Genomic DNA, 25,863 nt, shown 5'->3' on the forward strand with positions numbered 1-25,863 from the left:
GAGTGAAGCTAAAGCAGTACTTAGAGGAAAATTAATAGCTTTAAGTGTTTATATTAGAGAAGAAGAAGGGCCAATAACCAATAAATTGATAACTCAGATGAAAATGACAAGTCCCTTGAAGGAGAAAAATCAGCAAAATTGACAGTGCTGGAGGTCTCCAAGTTCACCCCCAGGTTTGGTGATTTGATATAAGGACTCAAAGAACTCAATATACAGTTGTACTCCTAAGATTTATAACAGTAAAGACTGTAAAGCAAAATCAGCAAAGGGAAAAGGCACAAGAGATGAAGTCTGGAAGAAACGAGGTACAAACTTCTTTCAAGAGTCCTCTCTTATGGCATGTAGGTATAATCTGAATTTGAAATCAGCTGATTTGTATCTCCTGTTTGTGTCATTTACTCTCTCCCTTCACTCTCACATGAATTTTGGAACTAAGTTCTATAAGTTCTTCCCCACATAAAATGTTACATAATGATGACAGAAGATGAGATGGTTGGATGGCATCACTGACTTGATGGATATGAGTTTAAGCAAGCTCCGGGAGTTGGCAATAGACAGGGAAGCCTGGAGTGCTGCAGTCCATGGGGTCACAAAGAGTCGGACATGACTGAGCAACTGAATTGAACTGAATAAATTTATTCAATTTCCAAAAAATAAAAAGAGTCTTCTCCTAGTGAAGTCACAGAGGACATGCTTAATTCCTGCAGCAATAATTGTGACCACAAATGTGGACTTTTGTCTACTAGGAAGCTCATTAGAGACTTGGTGCTCAAAGCTTAATTGGCCGCTGGTCACTCTCTGCCTTGCATGTACGAAAACTACTGACTTTCAGAAAGAAAGCAGACGTTCAAAGTAAACTACTTAATAGTTTAAGCACAGTGAATCACTCCTGTCTGTTAGGAAATGGTGGGAACCCTCCCCAAATCCAATTTCCAGTTATCAGTCAACAGCCAAACTGACAAGCAGGTCTTCCAGAGGCCTTTTGCAAACCTGCTATGTCAACTGTTTTCTGCACACTGGCATATGAAGAAATTGAAAATCTGAATAATCTGATAATTTAAAAGCTAAATTTGTTTCTAAAAATATTCCCACAAAGAAAAAGCCTCAATAGTTTCACCAATGAATTGTATCTAATATTTAGTAAACAACAGCAGTTCAACACAATACTCTTTAAGGAGGAAGGAACACATTCCAATTCAATTTATGTGGCTAGTATTCAGTTCAGTTCAGTTGCTCAGTCACGTCTGACTCTTTGAGACGCCATGGACTGAAGCACGCTAGGCCACCCTGTCCATCACCAACTACCGGAGTTTACTCAAACTCATGTCCATTGAGTCCGTAATACCATCCAACCATCTCATCCTCTGTCGTCCCCTTCTCCTCCTGCCCTCAATCTTTCCCAGCATCAGGGTCTTTTCAAATTAGTCACCTCTTCGCATCAGGTGGCCAAAGTACTGGAGTTTTAGCTTCAGCATCAGTCCTTGGAAGGACTGAACACTCCAATGAACACTCAGGACTGATCTTTAGGATGAACTGGTTGGATTTCCTTGCAGTCCAAGGGACTCTCAAGAGTTTTCTCCAACACCACAGTTCAAAAGCATCAATTCTTCGGCATTCAGCTTTCCTTATAGTCCAACTCTCACATCCATACATGACTACTGGAAAAACCATAGCCTTGACTAGATGGACCTTGGTTGGCAAAGTAATGTCTCTGCTTTTTGATATGCTATCTAGGTTGGTCATTACTTTTCTGCCGAGGAGTAAGTGTCTTTTAATTTCATGGCTGCAGTCACCATCTGCAGTGATTTTAGAGCCCCAAAAAATAAAGTCTGACACTGTTTCCACATCTATTTGCCATGAAGTGATGGGGCTGGATGCCATGATCTTAGTTTTCTGAATGCTGAGTTTTAAGCTAACTTTTTCACTTTCAAGAGGCTCTTTAGTTCTTTGCTTTCTTCCATAAGGGTGGTGTCATCTGCATATCTGAGGTTATTGATATTTCTCCCAGCAATCTTGATTCCAGCGTTTCTTCTGGGCTTCCTCCAGCCCAGCATTTCTCATGATGTACTCTGCATATAAGTTAAATAAGGAGGGTGACAATATACAGCCTTGATGTACTCCTTTTCCTATTTGGAACCAGTCTGTTGTTCCATGTCCAGTTCTAACTGTTGCTTCCTGACCTGCATACAGATTTCTCAAGAGGCAGGTCAGGTGGTCTGGAATCTCTTTCAGAATTTTGCACAGTTTATTATGATCCACACAGTCAAAGGCTTTGGCATAGTCAATAAAGCAGAAATAGATGTTTTTCTGGAACTCTCTTGCTTTTTCGATGATTCAACGGATGTTAGCAATTTGATCTCTGGTTCCTCTGCCTTTTCTAAAACCAGCTTGAACATCTGGAAGTTCACAGTTCACGTATTATTGAAGCCTGGTTTGGAGAATTTTGAGCATTACTTTACTAGCGTGTGAGATGAGTACAATTGTGCGGTACTTTGAGCATTCTTTGGCATTGCCTTTCTTTGGGATTGGAATGAAAACTGACCTTTTCCAGTCCTGTGGCCACTGCTGAGTTTTCCAAATTTGCTGGCATATTGAGTTTTCCAAATTTGGTGGCACTTTCACAGCAGCATCTTTTAGGATTTGAAACAGCGCAAATTATTCCATCACCTCCACTAGCTTTGTTCATAGTGATGCTTCCTGAGGCCCACTTGACTTCACATTCCAGGATGTCCGGCTCTAGGTGGTGATCACACCATTGTGATTATCTGGGTCATGAAGATCTTTTTTGTACAGTTCTGTGTATTCCTGCCACCTCGTCTTTAATATCTTCTGCTTCTGTTAGGTCCATACCATTTCTGTCCTTTATTGAGCCCATCTTTGCATGAAATGTTCCCTTGGTATCTCTAATTTTCTTGAAGAGATCTCTAGTCTTTCCCATTCTACTGTTTTCCTGTATTTCTTTGCCTGGATCACTGAGGAAGGCTTTCTTATCTCTCCTTGCTATTCTTTGGAACTCTGCATTCAAATGGCTTTATCTTTCCTTTTCTCCTTTGCTTTTCATTTCTCCTCCTTTCACAGCTATTTTTAAGGCCTCCTCAGGCAGCCACTTTGCTTTTTTGCATTTCTTTTTCTTGGGGATGGTCTTGATACCTATCCCCTATACAATGCCATGAACTTCCATCCATAGTTCATCAGGCACTCTATCAGATCTAGTCCCTTAAATCTATTTCTCACTTCCACTGTATAATCATAAGGGATTTTATTTAGGTCATACCTGAATGGTCTAGTGGTTTACCCAACTTTCTTCAATTTAAATCTGAATTTGGCAATAAGGAGTTCATGATCTGAACCACAGTCAGCTCCTGGTCTTGTTTTTGCTGGCTGTATAGAGCTTCTCCATCTTTGGCTGCAACAAATATAATCAATCTGATCTTGGTGTTGACCATCTGGTGATGTCCATGTGTAGAGTCTTCTCTTGTGTTGTTGGAAGAAGGTGTTTGCTATGACCAGTACGTTCTCTTGGCAAAACTCTATTAGCCTTTGCCCTGCTTCATTCTGTACTCCAAGGCCAAATCTGCCTGTTACTCCAGGTGTTTCTTGACTTCCTACTTTTGCATTCCAGTCCCCAATAATGAAAAGGACATCTTTTTTGGGGTGTTAGTTCTAAAAGGTCTTGTAGGTCTTCACAGAACCGTTCAACTTCAGCTTCTTCAGCAATACTCGTTGGGGCATAGACTTGGACCGTGATATTGAATGGTTTGCCTTGGAAATGAACAGAGATCATTCTGTTGTTTTTGAGACTGCATCCAAGTACTCCATTTCGGACTCTTTTGTTGACTATGATGGCTATTCCATTTCTTCTAAGGGATTCTTGCTCACAGTAGTAGATATAACCGTCAACTGAGTTAAATTCACCCATTCCAGTCCATTTTAGTTCACTGATTCCTAAAATGTTGATGTTCACTCTTGCCATTTCCAGTTTGACCACTTCCAATTTGCCTTGATTCATTGACCTAACGTTCCAGATTTCTATGCAATATTGCTCTTTACAGCATCAGACCTTGTTTCCATCACCAGTCACATCCACAACTGGATGATATTTTTTCTTTTGCTCTGTCTCTTCATTCTTTCTGGAGTTATTTCTCCACTCATCTCTACTAGCATATTGGGCACCTACTGACCTGAGGAGTTCATCTTTCAGTGTCCTATCTTTTTGCCTTCTCATACTGTTCATGGGGTTCTCAAGGCAAGAATACTGAAGTGGTTTGCCATTCCCTTCTCCAGTGGACCACATTTTGTCAGAACTTTCCACCATGACCTGTCCATCTCGGGTGGCCTTACATGGCATGGCTCATAGTTTCACTGAGTTAGACAAGGCTGTGGTCCATGTGATTAGACTGGTTAGTTTTCTGTGATTATGGTTTTCATTTTGTCTGCCCTCTGATGGTGACGGATAAGAGGCTTATGGAAGCTTCCTGATGGGAGTGAATGACTGGTGGGTCTTGTTCTGATGGGCGGGGCCATGCTCAGTAAATCTTTAATCCAATTTTCTGTTGATGGGTGGAACTGTGTTCCCTCCCCGCTATTTACCTGGGGCCAAACTGTGGTGGAGGTAATGAATATAATGGAGATCTCCTTCAAAAGATCCCATGTAGGTACTGCTACACTCAGTGCCCCCAACCCTGCAGTAACCCTGCTGCATGGCTGGTGGCTACTATTACTCCGATACAAAAACTAGACCAAAAGCATGAAAAGAAAAAATGAACAAAAACTACAGATCAACATTCCTCATCAATTCAAAACCCCTGACATAGCATTAGCAAATCTAGCCATATATTAAAAGGACAATAGATATCTCAGGAATGCAAGGTATATTTGAAAATCAATCAATGTAATTAATTGTTAATGTTGACACATTAACAGAATAAAGAAAACAGAATGATCTTATCAACAGATACAGAAAAAGCACTTAACAAAATTTTGAACTGTGGTGTTGGAGAAGACTCTTGAGAGTCCCTTGGATTGCAAGGAGATACAACCAGTCCATTCTAAAGGAGATTAGCCCTGGGTGTTCTCTGGAAGGAATGATGCTAAAGCTGAAACTCCAGTACTTTGGCCACCTCATGTAAAGAGTTGACTCATTGGAAAAGACTCTGATGCTGGGAGGGATTGGGGACAGGAGAAAAGGGGACGACAGAGGATAAGATGGCTAGATGGTATCACCGACTCGATGGACGTGAGTTTGAGTGAACTCCGGGAGCTGGTGATGGACAGGGAGGCCTGGCGTGCTGCAATTCATGGGGTCGCAAAGAGTCGGACACAACTGAGCGACTGAACTGAACTGAACTGAATACCTATTCATGATAAAAACTCAGCAAACTAGGAACAGATGGAAATTTCAATCTGATAAAGAGCACATATAAAAAAAAATCTATGACTAATACTGGGTCACGAAAATCTGTTGGAGAAGGGATAGTCTACCCACTCCAGTGTTCTTGGGCTTCTCTTGTGGCTCAGTTGGTAAAGAATCTGCTTGCAATGCTGGAGACCTAGGTTCAATCCCTGGGTTGGGAAGATACCCTGGAGAAGGGAAAGGCTACCCATTCCAGTATTCTGGCCTGGAAAATTCCATGGACTATATAGTCCATGGGGTTGCAAAGAGTCAGACATGACTGAGTGACTGTCACTTTCACTTTCAATAGACTATGAAATGATGAAAGACATCTAAGATGAAAAGTTAAGCAATCATGTCCACTTTTACAACTTTATTTAACACTGTACCTAAGAGTCCTAGCTAGTGTAGTACAGTAAGTTGAGGAAAAAATAAAATGCATAGAGAAGAAAAAGATGTAAAATTCATCTGCTTTAAATTCTCAGACAACATACTATGTACAAAGAAAACTCCAAAGTTCAACCAAGAAAAACATACTACAAATTAATTAAAATGGTAAAAGAATACGAAGTCAATGTACAAAGATCAGTTTTAACCCTATCTCATAGCAAGAAACAATTAGAAAAACTCATATTAAAAATACTGCTTATACTAAGAGCCCAAAACATGAAATATTCAGGGGTAAATTTAACAAAATACTTGCAAGACCTATACAATGAAAACTACAAAACATTTCTGAGCGGTATTAAAGAAAATCTAAATAAATACAAAGATATACCATGTCATGAATTGTATGTTAAGATATAAATTCTTTGTAAATTAATCTATATATTCAACACAAGCCAAATTCAAATACCATAGACTTTTTCTTTTAGAAACTGATAAAACTGATACTAAAAGTTATATGGAAATGCAAAGGACTCACAATAGTCAAAACAATTTTGGAAAAGAACAACAAAATTGAAGGAATTATACTACCACATTTTAAGACTTTTTATAATGCTACATTAATAAAGAAAATGTTAAATTGTCTATCCACAAATGTATATGCTGAAATTGAAGATTCATGTCCAAGAAATGATTCTTAATCCTATGTCATATTGTATAAAAAATTAATTTAAAATGTACTACAGACTATATACTTACACTCATTTTTAAAAGTTGAGAAAGTGAAAATATAAACCATGGAGAAAATAATCATCAATGGTCCTAATTTCTTTTAAGAGGTTATACCCCACATACTTGAATTTTACCTCAAACTTCTTGTCTTCCTCAAACTTTTTCTGATCACATAATTCATCATAATCTTCTTGTAACTTAGTATGAGTTTCTTTAAGTGATGATAACTCATTTTTAATCTCATTAATTTCTCCATTAAGTTCTTCAACCTAATATATAACATTTAACCAAAATGAACATGTATGTAAATTAGTTGTGTATAAAAATACTTCATTAACACAAGTGTTTAGAAATTGTAAACAATGAAAATATTCCCCAAGTAATTACTAATATTAAAAGCTACCATTTGTTGAATTGTGCTGAGTACTTAATAAACATAATTTCATACTCTTAAAAATCAGCTCCCAACTTACAGGTGAGAAATGTGAGGCTCATAGACGTTAAGTAAGTTGCCCAAGATCAGGTAGAAAGAAAGTGATAGTCAAGATTCAAATGCAAGGCTAAGCCTAGGAGTTGTGCTCTTAAGTACTACATTAAATCACTTCTTGTTATAAATGAAAAATTAACTTTTATAAAACTTACTATAAAAATTCTGTAAAGGTTACCATTTCATTGCTTTCTTAAAGTTTTGTTTTCTTGTTGCAAATTAGATACACAGATTTCAACTCAACTAGATGAAGAATACTGAGTACTAAGTACTACAAGCGACATCACTTTCCTTCTTTAATTTCACTCCTTAACAACCAGACTTCTGCCCTCATGTTCTACTAACTTTTTTTTCTATTATGACCTGCAAATTAGCAAAAGGACTTGTTCCAAGTTTTATACCATTTAACAGCATTGTAGCACAACTGTGTAGACTACTTATTTTCAAACAGCCCCTTTTCTTCATTTCATGGTACCACTCCCTCTTCATCCTCCTACCTTTCTCACTGTTCTTGTCAGGCTCCCTCTCCCACATTAACCACTCACAAAATCCTGGCATTCCCCAAAGCTCTTTCTTCTTTAGCCCTCTCTTCAAGTCTTCCACTCCTTCCATAGATGATCTTATTATACCTTCAAATTTCATCTCTATGCTATGCTATGCTATGCTAAGTCACTTTAGCTGTGTCCAACTCTCTGCGACCCCATAGACGGCAGCCCACCAGGCTCCCCTGTCCCTGGGATTCTCCAGGCAAGAACACTGGAGTGGGTTGCCATTTCTTTCTCCAATGCATGAAAGTGAAAAGTGAAAGGGAAGTCGCTCAGTCGTGTCTCACTCTTAGCGACCCCATGGATTGCAGCCTAACAGGCTCCTCCGTCCATGGGATTTTCCAAGCAAGAGTACTGGAGTGGGGTGCCATTGCCTTCTCCATCTCTATGCTAGTAAGTCTTAAATCTCTATCTCATCTCCCAACCTCTTGCCTAAGATTAGATTCATGTTGCCAAATACATGATATAAATTTCAAGTCCGATGTCCTGCAGTCACTGTAAGTTAAGCAATTTCCAAACTAAACTCATTTTCATCCACCAAATCTGCTGCTTCTTTCACATTCCTTATGTCATTTAGTGATATTATTCTGCTAATCTGCATAAATTATTATACTAATCTCAGAATCAGAGTTGACTCCTTTCCCTTTTAAAATCCATTATATATAAAATGTGATTAATCCTGCTAATTCTACCTCCAGTCCTTCTTGCCTCTGTCTCTTTTCTCTGTATTCACTGTTGTTGTTGTTCAGTCGCCCAGTTGTGTCCGACTCTGTGCAACCCCATGGACTGCAATCCTCACTACTGTTGCGCTAATTCACATCCTCATGGGCTCATGGTTAGAATATTCTTCTTATTGATCTCTTCCCATAATGCTATTCTCCATACTACTGCAAGAGTTATTTTTCTAAACTGCAGATCTAAGTCACTTTTCTGCTTTAAAAATCTCAATGGCTTCCCATTACTTATAAAATAAAATTCAATTTACTTAGAAAAGAACTCTTCAGAAGATGATTTCAACCTCATTTGCAATGTCACATTCTAGATCAGACCATTCATCCTTGAGAAAGCAATCTCATGCCTCCATCATTATCCCCTTTCTTAAATGGAATGCCAACAGAGTGGAGTGAGAAGTATAGGAAGCAGGCACCTTCTGTCTGGTGAAACCCTATTCATCTTTCAAGTCCAAATTCTAGGGCCATCTTTTCTCTAAAACTTTCTACAACCTAGTTAAACAATACAATTTATTTTGTGCTTTCATAGTAATTTGTTAATACTAATACTACTAAAAACACTTCATACTATTGTAGTTAATAATTACCTGTCTTTTGAGAGTGTGAGCTCTTTAATAATCTTTGTATTTTAGGCACCTTTGAAAATCCAGCACCTAGTATAGTGCCTAACACATAATAGATGCTCAACAAATGTTGTGAATTGAATTTCTTTTGTGACACCCCCTTTCTCTAAATAATTTCTGAACATCTCCATTTATTACTGTTTTACCTATAAATATCTATTGGCTATATAACTGGCCAAATAAAAGCAGGTATACATACCACATTCTTTATGACATTTCTATGAATTTTAAAATATATTGTCTAGTAATATTCACTGTTTGATTTGTACAGTATTCTTTCACTATTTAAAAAAACAGCAGTATATATGATTTCATCTTATATTTGTTACTATCTTTTAGTTTTTTAAAAAACCTATCTTGATCTGACCTCAGTAGCAATACTACAATTACCCTTCACTCAAGAGTGGTGAAATGCTTACAGAGAGACAGAAATACAATTAAAGAGTAGATCTGACCTCCCACTCAAGAAAACTCCTATAGAACCAAAGCAGCTTTTAAAAAATTTAACTATGTTCTGTTTAGTACTGAAGCATGAAATGAAATGAATGCAGATGCTAAAAATCCTAAGACAAAACCAATTTCATCCAAATTATAAACAGGTCTCACCAGGAAAGCTGAATGCTTATTTCTCTTAATTCAGTTGACTCCTGCCCTCCCCACACCCCCTGCCCCAACCCAGGGGAGGAACATAGCTGAAATATCACTAGGAAAAATACACGTTTACTCTTCTTATCTCAACTAAGTTTGGGGGGCATGATTGGCATATTCAAGTTTATAGTCTCTTTTTACATCATAGTTTTCCTTACCCTGACAGTACTATTTCCATGGTCTTTTAAACATTAGAAATGAGACAGAAGTGTTAGGATGCAAAGCAGATTAGCTGAAGCTAAAATGAAAATTACTATGTTTGTTGCTTAATGATGAACTTTACCTATATGGGGATCATTAAGCATTTTATAGTATTCTGATCTAATGAATTACAAAATACTTTTTGAGAATTTGGTAAAACTTGTCAAATTCATCAGTGAAAATCTGATCTCTCCAAAATACAAATTAAGAGAACATGTTAGCTGCAAATGGATCAAAAAATCAAGAATTACTTTTATAACAATTTATATCAAACAAACTCAACCACAGAATAGTACACAGATATATATTATTACAAACTATATTAATACAGTGTTAGAATTTTATAGTATAACTAGTATAATACTTTAAAATATCTTACTTTCCCAAAATATAGCTTCATAAACTTATAAATAGTTACCCTCCATTTTTTTTTTTTAGTTATTTTAAAAGAATTGAAGGCAATAAAAATAGATAATAAATAGAACAACTGATTTTGGGTTCACCAGTCTTTAAAGTGAACCTTATATTTCACAACTTTATATTACTTTACATGTTTTATTATCTACTTCACTGAAATTAAAATTTACTGTAAAATAAAAGAGTTGTGCCTTAAGCAAATAATGTTAATAACATAACAATTCTCTTGATAAAATGTTAATACTAAAGAACCCAACTACTGTATACATGTTCTAAACATGGCTTTAATATGACTCAAGGAAACTGCTGAGGAAAGCCAAAGAGATCAGCTAACAATAATACTGATATAATTCCTTATTATAACCATTTATTAAAACACTATCAATAGTTTTATGAAAAGGAAAATTAATTTTTGTCACCTATGAAAAGTCATACAAAATACATATAAATATACACATGTATATGTGTGGTTTTTCATGTATGAAAGCATTATAGAAAATTTTATTAAATTCAGCTTTAAAAACATTCACTTTTTAGAAATACAAGTGCAAGAAGAGAATGTGTCTGACTTTATTCCTACAATATTTTTGCAATATTTTCTTAGCATTTGTTATTTTAAATGTCTACAACTACTTAAAATATTTAAAAATTTTACTATTAAATAAACCTACATGCTTCTTCCAGGTTCCTAGTGCTTTCTCATGCTCATTTTGAAGATTAAGGAACTTTTCTTCATTTTCTTTTACCTTCTCCCTTTGCAGCTCATTATCTCTTTCAAGGGTCTGCAATAAAATTAATTATCCAAAAAATAATCAATACCACATTAATGAATTTTGATGTGTTTTATGTTGCTTGGACCTTTGCTTCTAACATGCTGAAAGTGCCATACAGATCAGTGATAATGTGCTATCTCAACAATAATTTTCATAAATTAACAGAAAGGTGCTTATAGTTTAGTTAACAGGAAATAGGGGGAGGTTATGAAAAAGAAATGGCTATAAAAGGGTATAAAAACATTGCCATTATTCAGTTTCACTGCATAAGTTTTAATGTACTGAAAAAAGTAATATAAAGTACAGCACTGAAAAATATGAAATGTAGCATAATCCAGCCTAACCCTACTAAAATTTTTTAACTATCACAGAATATATTTTCCCTATCTATTTATTTCAGAAATTAATTGGCTGGAAAACTCTTAAATACAATTAAAATTTTTAATTTCAAATTAACACTTTTTTAGTAGAACGTCAGTATTCACTAATTAACTTATTACTTCATAAATTAACATATTATATATTCACTACCACACTCTCCTCTTCCCTTCCCCAAAAAACCTTTAAAGAGTAAAATTATCACTGTTTTCTAAGACAAAGGTTTAAAAGATACTAAACCAGTATCACCAATATTATTAGGTTTCTTCAGTATCTGCTGATAATCCAAGTAAAATTCTGTAAAAAGACAAATAGTAAAACTCTAGCTGCATCTAATGTATCTGGAATTTCTATGTTAGTTTGTTTATCATTACTAAAGCTAAGTACATTCAGGGTCAACATCCAAGCCACACAAAGGATACAGAGAGAAAAGGCAAAGTTTTCCTCTACTGGTTTTCCAGCTCTCCCCACCAGAGGTAAAGTAGTTTCTTGTGTATCCTTTCAAAAATTGTCTATAAGCATACAAGTATATATCTTTCAAATCATACTATACATACTCTGTTGTGCTGCCATTTGCTTTTCTAAAAATATGAGTAATATATCTTGCTTAACTTCCATATCACTATATAAGATCTCATTTTAGAGGCTTCACAGTATTTCAACTATTTAAAAAGTCCTCAATTACTACACAGAATATCAGTATGTGATGACATAATTATGCAAAATTTTGAAAACATTTGATAAAACAATTTTAACACAAAGATTCTCCTCTGGCTCATAAAGAACCATGCAATTTGAGAGCGCTCAATGAATACCTATTTTGACTGTCTCTATTTTAGGACAATGTAAATGTTTTTAAAGAAGTCATGATTTCATCTTGATTTATAGGTAATATGATTTCATCTTGATTTATAGGCTTCCCTGGTGGCGCAGAGGTTAAAAGGCCTGCCTGCAATGTGGGAGACCTGGGTTCGATCCTTGGGTTGGGAAGATCCCCTGAAGAAGGAAATGGCAACCCACTCCAGTATTCTTGCCTGGAGAATCCCATGGATGGAGGAGCTTGGTGGGCTACAGTCTATAGGTCGCAAAGAGTTGGACATGACTGAGAAACTTCACTTTCACTTGTGATAATAAGTTTCTAAATATATACAAGGGTATTATTTAATAGGTGCTTAGTACTTTAACATTCTAACAAATATTTACAGTATCTATTTATATTAGTAACACTACTTTAGAAGACAGACAAATCAAAAAATTCAGAGGAGATATGGGAGAGTATACCACAGAGTATCCTAGTAAAAATAAATGACCGAAAGTATTATGTTCTTAAAAAGCACATTAGATATATCAGTCATTTCCTGTCTGTAACTATACCCCCATCTAAAAGAAAGTGCCTGTATCTGGTATTCTCTGTTTCTATGTTTTGGAGACATTCCATCCTTTTCCTACAATGTGAACTGACTGTTCTTTCATCCTGCTACACTGATCAAGCAATCTTTGAGAATTTCCTTTTTTCTTCTGTGGTGGGTCTCCTGTCTCCTAGATCCCATGATTTCCTCCTGGTTTATTCCCTTGTCTTGGTAAAGCAAGCTATTACTTTTTGATAAAGCAGACAAGTATCGTATTTTTTGAAACCTTGCATGTCTGAAAGTATGTTTATTCTACCAATACTTATTTGTTTGGCTAAATACAGTACAGTTCTGTTTTGGAACCTCTGAAAGCATGGTTCTATCATCTTCTACCTTCCAGGGTGCCAATGAGAAGTCTGAAGCCATTATGTTGCCATTCTCATTTTGGACCTTCATAGGTGACCTATTTTTTTTGCCCGTCCCCCCACCCCCAGAGAGTTTTATAATATTCTTTTAGTATGAAATTTCATAATGATATGCATTGGTTTAGGTAAGCAAAACAAACTCAGATCCTTCAATTCTGGGTTACTTTCCTGTATTATCTCTTGGGTCATTTGCTCTCCTTCCACTCTCTCTGTTCTCTCTGAAACTCACCAGACCTCTTGAACAACCCCCTCATTTTCTTCCTTTCCTATTTTCCGTCTTCTTGTCTTTTGGTTCTACTTTCTTATTTTTTTATGTTATCTTCTAAACTTTTCATTGTACTTTTTATGTATGCTAATATATTTAAGGGTTATATTTTATTCTATGAATGTTTTTTAGATCCTAAATTACTGTTTTTGGATTAACAAATATATTTCTCTTAACTGGGTATATTTTTTTAGCTTCTCCAAGTTTTTGTTCATTACCCTATTTGTTTTGTCTGTTTTTCACACTGGAGATTTTCAAATACCCAGTGATCCTTAACTGTTTGTTCCTATTTAAGAATGAAGTATTAAATAGCCAGTTAAAAGTTTTGTCAACTACAAAGTTTTTTCACTACAGTGGTGGCTTCACTGTGCATTGACCTGGCTGAACTGTTTCATCAGGAGACTTTAATTGCAGGTTAGTCGCCACAGAATCTTCCATTCTGCTGCCTGGATGTTACAAGGCACTTAACTGTCCTCCAAATGGGGAGACTGCTTGGAGGCTTCAGAATTCAGTATATAGACTTTCCAAACTATTTTTAAAATAATACTCTCTGTACTGTGCTAGTAAACTAGGTCTCAACAAAGCCTTATTTGTAGCATTTGCGAATCTCATTAAAGTTAAAAAAAACAACTCACTGTGGTTAATTCAAGCTACCACTTATTTAAACCAGCTTACAAAATGACAACAGCTCTAATAACCAGCTCTCCCTGGTACAAACTGCCTCCAGCACACCACTGGATCTTTCCAGTCTCAGTTGCTCCTCAAACACTCCAACTAGTTCTCTATCTTTTGCCCATTAGAAGATAGGGAGTGACTGTGCAGATTAGGGAGAAGAATCTGAATGTGCAATAGCTTTCCATGCAGACCTTCTAGCTACTGGCACCAGTTGTGCATCTTACTTTAGAGGCACATGATGCTTGCAATTCCTGATAATTTCTGTTGCTTTAACTTGGGTTTTTACTTTCTCTCATTTGCTGAGTAAATGACTAATTTTCCATTTGGTTTAAAACTTTATTTTTATTGTTTCTTCTCCCCATTTCTGCATTCTTGTGGTTTTTATGTCATTTTATTGCAGCTTCAGAAGGAAATAGAAGGGAATGTATAGGTTCAATCCAATATGTTTAACCAGAAGCCCTGACCTGGCAATATCTGAACTTGCAGAGTCTGAATTTACTCACTGTTAATCACCCATTAATTTAATAAGATTTAATGAGCTCCTATTATGTGTCAGAAACTTTTTTGGGCTCTTATACTATATTAGTAAAAATGTTAGTATTTTTATGGAATTTATATTCTACCAGGGAATTATTTGGTATTATCTGCACCTGGATTAACAAATTTGAAAACCTTCTCTGACAAAATATATATTGTGGAAAATCAAAATAAAACCACTAGTTAATGCTTTAATATACCAAAAACTAAGTAAATTATTCTGGTTAATACTATGTTAACACTATGACTATAGCAGCAAACTAAATAAATAGTCTTCCTAACACTATGATTATAGCAGCATAACTATACTTTTATCTGGACTAAACTATAATTAAATCACAGTAAAAAATATTCTCTATCATGAGAATTTAGGTCTTCTATGCTCCAAACTGTACTTTAAAAAAAATAAGACAGATGACAGCATGACTGCAGAGCACTGAAAAACAGCAGGCCATTATGAAGAGTAATGATCCCTTTTAGTACAGGTGGAATTAGAATGCTCCTCAGGAAAACACTTAAGATATCTATGCAGCATAATCCTCAGCAACAGTTCAACATTAATATTTTGTTATACTATATATCAGTGGTTGTCCAACACCAGTCTGTAAACAAGAACTGATCCATGACAAAAATCTCACTAGTCCATGGCAAAAAATGTCAATGTAAGGTCATTGAATGTGTTTCCTATAAAGGACTGTCCTTTAACTGATATTACATCCTTAATATACTTTTGGTGTTAAAATGTTATCTTTTATAAAATGAAAGTGATGATAGATGGTACTATTTTTTTTTAATGCCCTTAACTGTTATAATAAAAAGCAGACAATTCTATCTCGTTCTTGCCAATACTTTGAAATTTTACTACTACATGAAATCTAGTTTCTCTATGTACTATCAAGGCTTAGGCAATAACGGGTCTAGTATAAGAGAGAGGCATTTGGATTAACTAAAATATTTCCATTTATAGCTAAAAATCCTGGAAACAGTTGTTGTCATCATTAACTCAAAGACACTATTAGGTTGGTGCAAAAATAAGTATGGTTTTGCACTGTTGAACTTTGCCATTTGCTGTTGGAATCCATTCTTAAATAAATGTGGTTGTTATACATCATTTTGATGTGCATTTCTTCCCTTATGTTTTTTGCTAATGAATGATTTGCTGTTTATTTTATATGTACTTTAGTCTACAGAAATATGGAAATGATATTAGACAAAAAGGAAATTCGAGAAATTTTTCTTATTTGAGTTCAGAACAGGTCACAAAGCAGTGGAGACAATCACAACATGAACACATTTGGCTAAGGAACTGAATGTACAACGCAGTGGTGGTTTAAGAAGTTTTGCAAAGGAGACGAGAGCCTTGAAGATGAGCATAGTGGCGGGCCACTGGAAGCTGACAACGACCAACTGAGAGGATCACCGAAGCTACTACATGAGAAGGCCCAAGAACTCAATGTTGACATTCTATGGTCACGTGGCATTTCAAGCAAATTGGAAAGGTGAAAAAACTCGGTAAGTGGGAGCCTCATGAGCTGACCAAAAATCAGAAGCATTGTCGTTTTGAAGTGTCCTCTTCTCTTACTCTACACAACAACAAACCATTTCTCAATTTGGATTGTGATGTGCAAAGAAGTGGATATTATACAACAATCAGTGATGACCAGCTCAGTGGTTGGACCAAGAAGAAGCTCCAGAGCACTTTCCAAAGCCAAACAAGAACGAAAAATAAGTCACGGTCACTGTTTGGTGATCTGCTGCTGGTCTGATCCAATCAGCTTCCTGAATTCTGGCGAAACCATTACATCTGAGAAGTACGCTCAGCAAATTGATGAGAAGCACCGAAAATGACAATTCTTGCAGCCAGCATTGGCCAACAGAAAGGGCCCAACTCTCCTCTGTGACAATGCCCAGTTGCATGTTGTACAGCCGTTTCAAAAGTTGAACCAATTAGGCTACAAAGTTTTACCTCATCTGCCATATTCACCTGATCTCTCACCAACCGACTACTACTTCTTCAAGCTGTCTACAATTTTTTGCAGGGAAAAATGCTTCCACAACCAGCAAGAGGCTGCTTTCCAAGAGTTTGTTGAATCCCAAAGCACTGATTTTTATGCTACAGGAATAAACAAACATCTCTTGTTGGTAAAAAATGTGTTGACTGTAATGGTTCCTATTTTGATTAATAAAGATGTGTTTGAGCCTGGTTATAATTATTTAAAATTCAGAGTCCAAAACCATAATTACTTTTGCACTGACCTAATATATCATCTATGACTACCATAGGCCCTGTAGAATTCAACAATACATAAACACTGGATTTAGAGCTGATGAAGGGCAATTTGAAAGTTGTGGTCTTTGTATAACTGATACAGCAAGACTGGAATTTCCAACAGATCTAGGAAATATATCGTAACAGTGTAATGTTGTAGAAATAGTGCTGAAGTAGAATCGAGACAAAGATTTAATTCTGGTTTTGCCACTAATTTGGGGCCTTGAACTATACTGCTTGACTTTTGTGGATCTCTATTTCATCACAAAATGAAATGGTTGGATTGGTTAATCTCTAACATTTTGTTCATCCTAAAAATCTATGTTTCATCTCCTTTAAATGGATTAGGGGACAATCCTGGTAACTGCTTTCATCAAGAATTTGAATAAATTATTTCATATGTTTCTTGGAAGAAGGTTTAACACCTAGGGAAATAATCCCCATTAAGCATCTATAGGGTGGGTAGAGTAGGTCAGTTCAGTTCAGTCTCTCAGTTGTGTCTGACTCTTTGCAACCCCATGGACTGCCACACGCCAGGCCTCCCTGTCCATCACCAACTCCTGGAGCTTACTCAAAATCATGTCCATCAGGTCAGTGATCCCATTCAACCATCTCATCCCCTGTCATCCCTTTCTCCTCCTGCCTTCAATCTTTCCCAGCATCAGGGTCTTTCCAATGAGTCGGTTCTTTACATCAGGTGGCCAAAGTATTGGAATTTCAGCTTCAGCATCAGTCCTTCCAATGAATATTCAGGACTGATCTCCTTTAGCATAGATTGGTTGCATCTCACTGCAGTCCAAGGGACTCTCAAGAGTCTTCTCCAACACCACAGTTCAAAAGCATCAATTCTTCAGTGCTCAGCTTTCTTTATAGTCCAACTCTCACATCCATACATGACTACTGGAAAAACCATAGCTTTGACTAGACGGACTTTGTTGGCAAAGTAATGTCTCTGCTTTATAATATGCTGTCTAGGTTGGTCATAGCTTTTCTTCCAAGGAGCAGTGTCTTTTAATTTCATGGCTGCAGTCACCAACTGAAGTGATTTTGGAGCCCCCAAAAATAAAGTCTGTCACTGTTTCCACTGTTTCCCCATCTATTTACCACGAAGTGATGGGACCAGATGCCATGATCTTAGTTTTCTGAATGTTGAGTTTTAAGCTAACTTTTTCACTCTCCTCTTTCACTTTCATCAAGAGGCTCTTTAGTTCTTCGCTTTCTGCCATAAGGGTGGTGTAATCTGCATATCTGAGGTTATTGATATTTCTCCCGGAAATCTTGATTCCAGCTTGTGCTTCATCCAGCCTGGCATTTCTCATGATGTACAGTCCTGGGTGTTGTTTGGAAGGAATGATGCTAAAGCTGAAACTCCAGTACTTTGGCCACCTCATGCAAAGAGCTGACTCATTGGAAAAGACTCTGATGCTGGGAGGGATTGGGGGCAGGAGGAGAAGGGGACGACAGAGGATGAGATGGCTAGATGGCATCACTGACTCGATGGACATGAGTTTGAGTGAACTCCGGGAGTTGGTGATGGACAGGGAGGCCTGGCATGCTGCAATTCAGGGGGTCGCAAACAGTCAGACTCGATTGAGCAACTGAATTGAACTGACTCTGCATATAAGTTAAATAAGCACAGTGACAATATACAGCCTTGATGTACTCCTTTCCCAACTTGGAACCAGTCTATTGTTCCATGTCTGGTTCTAACTGTTGCGTCTTGATGTACATACGGATTTCTCAGGAGGCAGGTCAGGAGGTCTGGTATTCCCATCTCTTTAAAATTTTCCACACTTTGTTGTGATCCACACAAAGGCTTTGGCATAGTCAGTTAAGCAAAAGTACATGTTTTTCTGGAACTCTTGCCTTTTTCAGTGATCCAGCAGATGTTGGCAATTTCATCTCTGGTTCCTCTGCCTTTTCTAAATCCAGCTTGACCATCTGGAAGTTCGTGGTTCACGTACTTTTGAAGCCTGGCGTGGAGAATTTTGAACATTACTTTGCTAGCATATGATTTGAGTTTAATTGTGTGGTAGTTTGAGCATTCTTTGGCATTGCCTTTCTTTGGGATTGGAATGAAAACTGACCTTTTCCAGTCCTGTGGCCACTGCTGAGCTTTCCAAATTTGCTGGCATATTGAGTGCAGCACTTTCACAGCATCATCTTTTAGGATTTGAAATAGCTCAACTGGAATTCCATCACCTCCACAAGCTTTGTTCATATTTGCAGATAACTGGACTTTATGAAACTTTTAAAAATCTTTTATTGGAGTAGGTGAAAGGGTTAAAAGAAGGGAGAGATTTGGCTCTAGCATAAGTTTTCCCTCTCTGCCTTCCAGGTGAAATCTGTACAGTATTGGGGGGGCAGGCAAGAGAAATGAGCGAGGCAAACCTCTCTTTACATAACTAATCATAGAACATCAATGGTGAAAAGATAGTGTTTCACTGTTCAGGTTAAGTTTGGTTTCGTTCAGTGAGGATGGATTCAGCATAATTTCTGGGGCCATATGCAAAATTTAAAAAAAGAAGAGAAAAAAAAAGCTATTAAAGATACTGATAGTAAACCTTTTCTTTTCTTTATGGTTCTTCCATCTCTCTTTGTCTCTCTACCCCTATCCACCTATCAAGGTGCTTTTTATTTTCTCTTTAATGTCCCCTGGGATAAGATAGTCAAAGGCCAAAGACAGATCCTCACAGATGCCTAAGGGCCTCACCACACAACTTAGCTTTGAGTTCTACCTCCTGCAAGCTGCAAGACCCATGTATTATGTTCTGTCTGAAGTTGGGAAAGTCAGTCTCTCCATCCCATGGGCCCTCTGGCGTTCTGGCTGAAGCTGGGGAAGTCACTCTCTCCATCCCATGGGCCCTCTGGCAGATGGCTAACCCCTAAAGGATTGCAACTGCCAGGCAGGGATGCAGCTCACTACCTGGACTGAGGACTCACTTCCTGCCAAGATACCTACCTCATGTGCTAGGCATGGTCAACCTGGGGAAAAGATGCTGCAGGGCACATGTACTCAACTCAGACCCACCCTGCTACATCTAGGCCTCCGCCAGTGTGGGGTGTGCATGCTAAGTTGCTTCAGTTGTGTCCCTCTCTTTGTGACCCTATGGACTGTGGCCTGCCATGCTCCTCTGTCCATGGAATTCTCCAGGCAAGAATACTGGTTGCCATGCCCTCCTCCAGGGGATCTTTCTGATCCAAGGATCAAACCCACCTTTCTTATGTCTCCTGCATTGGCAGGTACGTTCTTTACCACTAGCACCAGCTGGGAAGCCCAAACATTGGTAAATGACAATAGAACACACAGGCCTCTATCCACCAATGTGACCCAGCCAACATAGAGTGGTGCAAGATAGGAGCAGAGAGGATAAGGCTGTGCAGGGCCCAGGGCACCAAAGGGCAGAAGAGACAGCAGCCAAGAATGGTTCCTTGGAGGCAATGGGGGGCTGGAGAATGCCAAAGCTGGGGCTTCAAGCCCTGGTGCAAGCTCCATTTTACCATCAGACTTAATTTACAAAGCATACATTTAAATACAAAAGTTAATAAAAATGTCAAGGAAGTGACCACAGAATATTAAACCTGAAACTTGAGGCTCCTCTGGCTATCAGCCTTATGCAACTATACTGGTTACATTCTCATGAAGCTGGTCCAGGCCTCTGCTGATGGTGGTCTTTTCATCGGAGGTGAATATACTTTTCTTGGGAAATGTTGAGCTTCATGCTTCATTATCAAGAATCCCTTCAGAGGGGCACAAATATCTTCCACTGGCCACCACAGTGGAACATGTCCCCAACTCCTCTTGAGTTAGACATCCCATCACTTGCCAGTTTCTGCTCTTCCACTAACCACTACGTTCCTTCATGTGAAGCCAAGGAACCACAATGTTCTTGCTTATGACCCTTCTAGGGCCATACAGCATTAGAACAAGCATAATACACACTTCAAGTCCCACTGGAACAGATTCCTCCAAAAACTTTACTCCTTGAAATTTCTAGACTGAAACCTGGGCATCAGTCTAGATGTTCTTGGTACAACTTCCAAACTTCAAGAAATATACATCAAATTCTCCCACAAAATGAATTTGTCACAATTTACTGGCAACACCACAGTGAACCTTTAGGTTCAATAGCATCACAAGCATCCATCTAAAAAATTAAGATGGCAGTCTCCCCTTCTTGTACCCCAATTTTTACACGATTTTCCTGTAGACGCCTTCATTTTGATTCATGAGGGGAAAGACATCTCTCTCAACTAGGGATGTAAGAAAAAAGTATCACTTAATGAACCCTCATTCCCAAAACACTCCCATAACTTCTTCCTCTCCCCAGTCATTTTCTTATACATACTGGGAAGAAGATGATGAGGTGATTGCTGTGGTAAAGGACCAGTTCTATCATGTTCTTGTGAAAAGGGATCTGCCTCCCACCCCACTTCTGAAAGCTCAATGATTCCTCTCCTAGAATGTGGTGTCACTTGTCACCTTTTATTTTCAGTTTTGAATCTTGAGAAAAAACACCTAATCTGTTACAAAATTAAATCAATTACTTATTAAAACTGAAAATTAACTAGTGACTTAAATGCTAAAAAAATGCTCTTTTTTGTCTTCTTTGGACACTGATACCAAATTGATGAAGGAGGTCAATACTTTACCCCTAAAATTAAAAATGATCTCAGATAAAGCTGGACATATGAAAGCAACTAAACAGGTAAAGTTCATTAGATAAAATATGCATATATATATATATAAAATCAGGGTATGTTTTATATATATATATATATATCCTAATTATTTTCTTTTATCACCTTCAATTTTTCTTCCATTTCAGTATTAGCTTGAGTCTGTTGCTGAAGTAACTGCTGCAATTGTTGGAAAGAAATGATGATACCCTTTAAAAAAAATATAAATATGATATATTAATTGAAAAAGTTTTAAGGCAGTAGGTATATGTTTCTAAACTCACATTCTTAAAATATATTTTCTAGTTTCTTATTACAGTTTAATTTCAATGCCATAATAAACAATATATTGAAATAAACTAATGGCACATTTATTAATATTTAATGCCATTTGTATTATATGATCTCTTACAAAGTACTATTTCTAAGAGTTCCTCAAATAATTGACAAAGTTTTTGAAATGGGACATGGATTCTGAGACACTACTGAAAAATGTAAAGTATTCAAAACAAAACTACTGTTGGCTTTCTCCTCAAATAGTAAATATATCGCTACTAAAATGGCATAGTGCTAACGGGCGAGGATGGCCTGGTATGCATTCAGGATCAAACAGAGAAAAATCAGAAGAGAAAAAAAAAGAAAAAGGAGAAATTTTATTCACATATCTTTTTCTAAGAATAGAATAATTATAAATATCAAATTCAAATGAGAGTATAATGTCCTATAAAAGCATGCTATAAGCATAAATACATTTCAATAATTACCTACTAGAGTACCAGTAGTCTAAACTAAGGAAAACAGTGATTTATATTTATACACTTTATTTATAAATTATTTTAGTGTAATCTTTTTCCAGCTTTATTGAGATATAATTGACATATGTGTAAGCTTAAAGTATAAAATATGATGATTTGATACACATATGTATTGTGATATAATTATCAAAATAAGGTTAACATCTCTATTACCACACATAATCACCAACTTTTTTGTATGTGGGAGAACATTTAAGATCTACTCTCTGTAAAAAATAAATAAGCTACAAGGATATATTGTACAGAACAAGGAATTCAGTCAATATTTTATAATAACTTTAAATGCAGCATAATCTAAAAATTTTGAATCACTGTTGCATAGTTAAAACTAATATAACATTGTAAATCAACTAGACCTCAACTAAATAAGTATTTTTAAACATGTCTTCAGAGTCTCATTAAAAAAAACTCCACTCTCTTAGCAACTTTCTTTTTTTTTTTTTTTCTCCCAAATCTTCCCACCCTCTCCCTCTCCCACAGAGTCCATAAGACTGTTCTATACATCAGTGTCTCTTTTGCTGTCTCGTATACAGGGTTATCGTTACCATCTTTCTAAATTCCATGTATATGCGTTAGTATACTGTATTGGTGTTTTTCCTTCTGGCTTACTTCACTCTGTATAATAGGCTCCAGTTTCATCCACCTCATTAGAACTGATTCAAATGTATTCTTTTTAATGGCTGAGTAATACTCCATTGTGTATATGTACCATAGCTTTCTTATCCATTCATCTGCTGATGGACATCTAGGTTGCTTCCATGTCCTGGCTATTATAAACAGTGCTGCAATGAACATTGGGGTACATGTGTCTCTTTCCCTTCTGGTTTCCTCAGTGTGTATGCCCAGCAGTGGGACTGCTGGATCATAAGGCAGTTCTATATGACATCATGCTGCACATTACATACCTAGAACTAACTCATTTTACAACTGGAAGTTTGTACCCTTAGATGACCATCTCCTCATTTCTCCTCTGATTTTTTTTTTTTTGGCAGTACTTTATAGCATGTGGGATCTTAGGTTCCCAAACAGGGATTGAACCTTCACCCTTTGCATTAGAAGCGTGGAGTCTTAACCACTGGACCACCAAGGAAGTCCCTGATTTATTTTTTATGTGAATACAGGTTAGACTTGGTTTAAAACGTACATATGTGATCTATTCAATATACACCAACTGAGTGTTTACTGAGTGCTAGGAATTGACCTAGGCATGATTCCATTTGTTGTTTATCTTCCATACTGTATTTGGTTTTCAGAATATTTACTGACTTCCAAAATATCTCATGATTGCTTGCCTGTTTTTCGTCTTGAATACAGGTTATCTCTTCATTGATCTTCTTATTTAATTCCAATTCCTAAAAATTTGAATAATTTTAAAGTTAAGATACAACATTCAGCAAATTATACATTCAATTCAGGACTTAACAAATTCAGGAGTATCATGACCTATTTTTACTCCAGAGTACCAATGTTTGTCTACTGTTGAATTAATGATTTTAGTGAAGTGAAGATGGTGTTAGAGATTCAATACAGGCTGATGCAAACTTATAAGTGTTAATGTTGAAGACAACAAAATTTCTCATCTCAAAAAGCTTTCCTGAAGATATCATTATGCCAGACGATTACCTGAAAGTGAAAGTGAAGTCACTCAGTCATGTCCAACTCTTTGCGACCCCATGGACTGTACCCCTCCAGGCTCCTCCATCCAAGGGATTTTCCAGGCAAGAATACTGGAGTGGGTTGCCATTTCCTTCTCCAGGGGATCTTCTTGACCCAGGGATTAAACCTGGGTCTCCCGCATTGCAGGCAGACTCTACTGCGTGAGCCACCAGGGAGTATTACCTCTAAAAGGAACTGTAAAGTACAAGTCGCTCAGTCGTATCTGACTCTTTGCAACCTCATGGACTATCCAGTCCATGGAATTCTCCGGCCAGAATACTGGAGTGGGTAGCCTTTCCCTTCCCGAGGGGACCTTCCCAACCCAGGGATTGAACCCAGGTCTCCTGAATTGCAGGCTGGTGCAGGCGGATTCTTTACCAGCTGAGCCACAAGGAAAGCCCTGATTACTGGACACCAAAGTAAAGTAAAAATAAAGTGGTTATAGATAGATAATGCCAAAAGGTATCTAGCAATTTTTCAAAAATTCATGAAATCTTTCTTTACTATGTATATTAACTCTACAAAGAAGGGAAAATTTTGTATCATACTCCTCTTATTCAACTGTTTATATAATCTCGTAAATTTTACAAAAATTTTAATTTTATAAACAAGGATATATTTAAATAAATACCATTTTGAGTCTTTCTTCAAGTTCTTGAAATTTTTGTTCTTTAATTGTTAAATTGTTTTCTGCTCCCATCTTCTGTTGTTGACATGTGACTTTGGTCTTTATCAAGTCTGAGGTTACTGTTTTAAGTTCCTTAAATAAAAAACATCAAACAAAGAATTCAGTATAGATATTTCATTAAAGCAAGGCACTTTTCTGACAGTTTAAAGTTCATTTTAAATCTATTCTACTACAGTCCATGGGGTTGCGAAGAGTTGGAAACAATTGAGTGACTACGACTGACCCGTTAAGGTCTATTTTCCCTACTTTCCTTGCAAGATAATTAGCCAACGTGGAAATGCTGTCTGTGGTTACAGAATAGGCAAACACAATGACACAAAGCTAGAATGCATGATCTTTGTTCTTAAAAAGAATACACGAACTAAAGGAACTAATCAACCAGAAGTAGGGTGTTTTCCCAGATGACTTATTCAACAAAAATCCTCTAAGATAAAAGATTATATGAAAGATTATCAATTTCCAAGTTATTAGCAGCTAATAAGAAAAATTTATTTAAGAAATAATTATAATGTGATGAGTGTTTTAATAGGAAAAGTTTAGGAAAGTACAGAAGTTTAAAGGATGAAACAGTTTGGTCGAGGGCGTGAAGAAGGCATTACACAGGACAGTGGTATTTAAACTGAGTCTGTAAAGATAAATTTTTGAAGAGGACAAAAAATAAGTAGATATTCCAGGCCAAAACATTCAGAAAAGTACAGAAACATGAAAAAGCATGGTATTTTTCAAGGAAACAGAACTAAAATAATATGACCAGAACTAGTATGTCATGGGTAAAAGGGAGGAATTTAAGATACTTGCTCCTTGGAAGGAAAGCTTTGACAAACCTACACAAGTGTATCAAAAAGCAGACATTACTTTGCCAACAAAGGTCCATGTAGTCAAAACAATGGTTTTTTCCAGTAGTCATGTATGGATGTGAGAGTTGGACCATAAAGAAGGCTGAGTGCTGAAGAATTAATGCTTCTGAATTGTGGTGCTGGAGAAGAATCCCTTGGAGAGCAAGGAGATCAAATCAGTCAATCCTAAAGGAAACCAACACTATTCAGTGGAAAGACCTGATGCTGAAGCTCCAATACTTTGGCCACATGATGCAAAGAGCTGATTCACTGAAAAAGACCCTTATGCTGGGAAAGATTGAGGGCAAGAGAAAAAGGGGGCAACAGAGGATGAGATGGTTAGATAGCATCACC

At 36.9% G+C, this 25,863-nt stretch overlaps 1 protein-coding gene across 2 annotated transcripts in view; it reads right to left on the bottom strand.

The window, feature by feature from the left end:
* CCDC73 (coiled-coil domain containing 73) overlaps positions 1–25,863 on the bottom strand; it is a 112,404-nt gene that overhangs the window by 16,616 nt on the left and 69,925 nt on the right. For both annotated transcript variants that reach the window (XM_061381050.1, XM_061381049.1), the window contains exons 9-13: positions 24,617–24,745; positions 23,622–23,681; positions 21,641–21,724; positions 10,835–10,945; positions 6,646–6,780 (exon numbers count right to left, since the gene is read on the bottom strand). In XM_061381050.1, the coding sequence (XP_061237034.1) occupies positions 6,646–6,780; positions 10,835–10,945; positions 21,641–21,724; positions 23,622–23,681; positions 24,617–24,745 (519 nt within the window). The remainder of the gene's footprint in view (positions 1–6,645; positions 6,781–10,834; positions 10,946–21,640; positions 21,725–23,621; positions 23,682–24,616; positions 24,746–25,863) is intronic.

This window comes from Bos javanicus, chromosome 15 (assembly GCF_032452875.1).
Source record: "Bos javanicus breed banteng chromosome 15, ARS-OSU_banteng_1.0, whole genome shotgun sequence".
Taxonomy (NCBI): domain Eukaryota; kingdom Metazoa; phylum Chordata; class Mammalia; order Artiodactyla; family Bovidae; genus Bos; species Bos javanicus.